We start from the raw sequence: 5,546 nt of genomic DNA, 5'->3' as shown, positions 1-5,546 counted from the left end.
CATCCTTGCTGACCATCACTTATCACTCCTGATGACTTGAGTTGATACGGCATGGTGCTGGAAAAGGTACAGCAGGTCAGGCAGCATCCCAGGAGCAAGAAAGTCCATATTTTGGACATGACTTCCCCCACCCCACCCCCCCAACCTGCCCACGATGGAATAGCACCTCCCGCAAATAAAATCTGTATCCATGCAACATTGGTCACTTTAACTGTCCTGAAGAAGGGTCCTGCCCGAAACCTTGACTCTCTTGCTCCTCGGATGTTGCCTGACTTGCTGTGCCTTTTCCATCACCACGGTCTATCTGCAGCCCCCATTGTCTCCTCATTCCTAATGACCTGCTGAACCCACCCATTGCCCTGTTGTATCTGGGCTCCCATTTGGAGCGAGCTGCCTGAGCAAGATCCACCAACACAATCCCTTTCCATCAAGGAATGGGAAACACCGATGTCACTGAGAGGTGTGTTGTTGCAAAACCCATCTGACCGATAGCAGGCTGTGAACTACCACAGAGAGAGGGTGGTCTTCCGAAACACTTTCTAGACCAGCCAGGGCTGGTGCTCAGCCAAACTGAATCAATGTGGCCTCAGTGTAAACCCATTCTGCACAGTATAGGGAAACACACATTGCTGCACATTACTGAGGAGCCTCCCAACAGACAAACAATTCACTTTAAACTCACTAAGTGAGGACACTATTGTCTGCCATCAGGATTTGCTTTGCTAAATGGAAATATAATAATTTATCAGTTGTTGGTAGAAATCAGGATAATTCAATGCAGAAGTTTATGTAAGTTAAGTTGTTGCAAGACTTACCAGGAACACCAACGACAGCGAGGATGGTCTCGTACACTCTATCGATCCTTTCCCTGAGAAGATGCATTTTGTTGTGTGTGGTACAACCTTTCCCTTCCTGCTGCCCGCTATGTGTCGAACTCAGAGAATTCTCTCGGAGATGAAGCTGACACAGTTCCAGAGACTTTATTTTATATTGTGTGGTATCTCCACTGGGAAATTGTGATTACACCTTCAATTTTTTTAACATAATTTTGAACAAACAAATTATGACAACAGGTTTATTTTAATGATGTGATAGCATTGAGATTTATGTCTGTATTCGAATTCCCCAAAGACTGGATTAATCTGATCCTGTTAATTCTCAGGGAATCTACGTTGGCTTCAAGCAACGGTTCTTGCAAATTTCACTCACTATCAGTCCCATCAATATCTAGCTACCTTTTGAAATTCATTTCAGTGATGACCTTCATTCTACTCAGACATTCAATACCTCGTGTTGTAGAGCTTTTTGAGAGCTGTTCCACTGCACACTGTTATCCCACTAATTTCCTTGTTAATTCAGTTATACAACTGATTTGGGTAATTCTATCTGTGAATGAGCACTCTAATACAGAACCTGAAGCTGGTACCGACCACACCAACAGCTGGAACTTCCACTCGGTCACATTTACTCAAAACAAATTATTACATCCAGATCAAATTCATAGAATGATGGCATCATACAGGACCGACATGGCCCTTCGCTCCATCGAGTCTGTATCTCTCAAATCACACTCAAAGCTATACATGGCTGGAAAATGGGAAGCCTTCAAAAATGAGATAACGAGAGTCCAGAGAGAATGTGTTCCTGTTCGGGTGAAAGGCAAGGCTGGTGGTGTAGGGAATGCTGGATGACTGGAGAAATTGAGATGTTGGTTAAGAAAGAAAAAGGAGACATATGTCAAGTTTGGACAGCAGAGACCATGTAGGCATATATTTAAGAGGGAAATCAGGAGGGCCAAAAGGGGACATGAGATAGCATTGGCAAATAAGGTCATAGAGTCATAGAGATGTACAGCATGGAAACAGACTCTTCAGTCCAACCTGTCCACACCGACCAGATATCCCAACCCAATCTAGTCCCACCTGCCAGCAGCCGGCCCATATCCCTCCAAACCCTTCGTATTCATATACCCATTCAAATGCCTCTTAAATGATGCAATTGTACTAGCCTCCACCACTTCCTCTGGCAGCTCATTCCATTCACATACCACCCTCTGTGTGAAAAAGTTGCCCCTTAGGTCTCTTTTATATCTTTCCCCTCTCACCTTAAACCTATGCTTTCCAGTTCTGGATTCCCCGACCCCAGGGAAAAGACTTTGTCTATTTATCTTATCCATACCCCTCATAATTTTGGAAACCTCTGTAAGGTCACCCTTTAGCCTCCGACGTTCCAGGGAAAACAGCCCCAGCCTGTTCAGCCTCTCCCAATAGCTCAAATCCTCCAAGCCTGGCAAATCTTTTTGGAACCCTTTCAAGTTTCACAACGTCTTTCAGATAGGAAGGAGACCAGAATTGCATGCAATATTCCAACAGTGGCCTAACCAATGTCCTGTACAGCCGCAATATGGCCTCCCAACTCCTGTACTCAATACTCTGACCAATTAAAGAAAGCATACCAAACATCTCCTTCACTATCCGATCTACCTGCAACTCCACTTTCAAGGAGCTATGAACCTGCATTCCAAGGTCTCTTTGTTCAGCAACACTCCCTAGAACTTTACCATTAAGTGTACAAGTCCTGCTAAGATTTGCTTTCCCAAAATACAGCACCTTGCATTTATCTGAATTTAAGGAGAATCCAAAGGGATTCTATAAATACATTAAGGAAAAAGAGTAAATGGGGGAGAATCGGTCCCCTCAAAGATCAAGCAAGGCAGCCTATGTGTGCCCACAGGAGATTGGGGAGATACTAAACAAATATTTTGCATCAGTGTTTACTGTGGAGAAGGACATGGAAGATATACAATGTGGGGAAAAAGATGATAACAGCTTGAAAAATATTCATATTACAGCAGAGGATGTCTTAAAATGCACAAAGGTGGATAAATCCCCAGGATGTGATCAGGTGTAACCTAGGAGTTTGTGGGAAGCTAATGAAGTGATTGCTGGGCCCCTTGCTGAGGTACTTGTATCATTGATAGTCACAGGTGTGGTGCCGGAAGACTGAGGATTGGCTAATGTTCAAGAAAGGTGTTAAGGAAAAGCCAGGGACTATAGACCGGTGAGCCTGATCGATCATGGGCAGGTTGTTGGAGGGAATCCAGACGAACAGGATTTACATTTATTTGGAAAGGCAAGGACTGTTTCGGGATAGTCAACATGGCTTTGTGCATGTGAAGAGGATTGATCAGGGCAGAGCAGTGGATGTGATCTACATGATCTACTTCAGTAAGGCATTTGACAAGGTTCCTCATGGTGCACTGATTAGCAAGGCGAGGTCTCATGGAATTCAAGGAAAACTAGCCATTTGGATACAGTACTGGCTTAAGGTAGAAAACAGAGGGCGTTGGTGGAGGGTTGCTTTTCTGACTGGAGGCTTGTGACCAGCGATGTGCCACAAGGATCAGTGCTGGGTACTTTGCTTTTCATCATTTATATAAATGATTTAGATATGAACCTGGGACATATCGTTTGTAAGTTTGCAGATGAAATCAAAATTGGAGGTTACCTCAGCGTACACATGATCTTGTTCAGATGGGTCAATGGGCCAAGGAGTGGCAGATCGAGTTTAATTTAGATAAATGTGAGGTGCTACAATTAAGAAAGACAAATCAGAGCAGGACTTATACACTAATGGTAAGGTCTTGGGGAGTATTGCTGAACAAAGAGACCTTGGAGCGCAGGTTCATAGCTCCTTGAAAGGTGAGTCACATGTAGTGAAGGAGGCATTTGGTATGCTTTCCTTTGTTGGTCAGATTATTGAGTATCATAGTTGGAAGATCCTGTTATGGCTGTACATGACATTGGTTAGGCCACTTTAGGAGTACTGTATGCAAATCTGGTCTCCCTTCTATTGGAAGGACATTGTGAAACTTGAAAGGGTTCCAAAAATATCTACAAGGCTGTTTCCAAGGTTGAAAGATTTGAGTTACAGGGAGAGGCTCAATCGGCTGAGGTTGTTTTTCCTGGAGAATTGGAGGTTGAGGGGTGACCTTATAGAGGTTTACAAAATCCTGAGAGGCATGGATAGGATAAATGGACAAGGAATTTTCCATTTGGTGGAGAGATTTCAAAGAGACCTAATGGGCAACGTTTCCATGCAGAGGGTAGTGTGTGTATGGAAGGAGCTGCCAGAGGAAGTGGTGGAGGCTGGTACAATTACAACATTTAAAAGGTATCTGGATGGGTATATGTACAGTAAGGGTTTAGAGGGATATGGGCCAAGTGCTGGAAAATGGGACGAGATTAATTTAGGATGTCTGGATGAGATGGACCATGGGGTATATATCTGTGTTGTACATCTTTATGGTTCTCTCTCTCTCTCTCTCTCACACACACACATAAATAATGTTTCTGCCTTTCTACGTAATACCTTCCTTTGCATGGGAAAACAGCTCACTCCGCTCATCTGTAGTTCATTTAAACTTGGTACTGAGCGAATTCACTAACCGATCTCAAATTGGGTGATGTCACAATCGTTCAGATAGGATTCAAGTTCATGTTGTTCACAGCCCTCACTCAGTCTGTCTGTATTCACATTTTTTCGAGACCAAATAGAAGGAAACTAATATTACACTCAATGAGAAATAATAAAACTTAAACATTTATTTCATAATTGGGACAAAAATGTCAAGTTGGATTTTGAATCAGCCAGGAGGCCAGCCATCAAACTGGCTCATATTCCCAACTCTTATCGTGGACCCGGGTCAAATCCTATCAATGACAGATGGCAGAACTTCAATTTAATAAACATGTGGGATTATGACTCTAATAGTGACCACAAAACCCTTGCCAATTGTTGTTAAAACCCATCTGGGTTCTCTAATACCCTTTAGGGATTAGGGCTGTCCTTGTCTTGTCTGGGCTACACATGACTCCAGACCCACAGCAATTGGTGCGATTGGTGGAGGTCAGCCATCTAAGCTCCAGGCCCTCACAGCAGGAGGTCCTCAAGATTGTGTCCTAGCCCTAACTATCTTTAGTGACTGTATAACTGACCTTCTCTCAATCAGAATGTCATGGGTCCGAGGGTTCGCTAATACTCACACAATGTTCAGCAGCATTCTTCCCTCCTCAGATACTGAAGCACTCCATGTGGCTCTGCAGCAAGATCCTGGCAACTTCAGCTCCTCGGAAACGGCGTTAGGGAAGTGGAACCGGAGCTGGATGAACTTCGGATCATTCGGGAGGTTGAGGGAGTAATTGAGAGGAGTTACAGGGAGGTAGTCACACCTCAGGTACAGGCGAATGGTAGATGGATTACAGTCAGGAGACAGAAAGGAACAGGCAGAGAGTGCAGGGACCCCCTGTGGCCATTCCCCTCAATAGCAAGTATACTGTTTTGGAGACTGCTGCGGGGGATGACTTCCCAGGAGTAACACATGGGGTAGAGGACTCTGGCACAGCATATGTCTCTCGTGCTCAGAAGGGAAGGGGGAGGAGGAGCAGAACGTTAGTCATTGGGGACTTCATAATTAGGGGGAATGATAGAAGGTTCTGTGGGAACGAGAGAGACTGACGGTTGATGTATTGCCTCCCAAGTGCCAG

General features: G+C 44.4%; 1 protein-coding gene across 2 annotated transcripts in view; it reads right to left on the bottom strand.

Moving 5' to 3' along the window:
* The window catches only part of LOC122548289, a 7,544-nt gene extending 2,359 nt beyond the window's left edge, over positions 1-5,185 (bottom strand). Inside the window, exon 1 of one of the 2 annotated variants that reach the window (XM_043686816.1) lies at positions 5,046-5,185. Coding sequence is in view for 1 of the 2 variants with exons in the window: in XM_043686815.1 (XP_043542750.1) it covers positions 816-882 (67 nt within the window). In the remaining variant the exon portion in view is untranslated. Of the gene's footprint in view, positions 1-815; positions 888-5,045 lie in introns of those variants that run through there. The other variant, XM_043686815.1, reaches the window with a different exon arrangement.
* Positions 5,186-5,546: the final 361 nt, after the last annotated feature.

The sequence above is a fragment of the Chiloscyllium plagiosum genome, unplaced genomic scaffold (genome assembly GCF_004010195.1).
Source record: "Chiloscyllium plagiosum isolate BGI_BamShark_2017 unplaced genomic scaffold, ASM401019v2 scaf_5309, whole genome shotgun sequence".
NCBI lineage: Eukaryota > Metazoa > Chordata > Chondrichthyes > Orectolobiformes > Hemiscylliidae > Chiloscyllium > Chiloscyllium plagiosum.
Note: the sequence above shows the minus strand (reverse complement) of the source record. Positions and strands in the feature narration are given on the sequence as shown.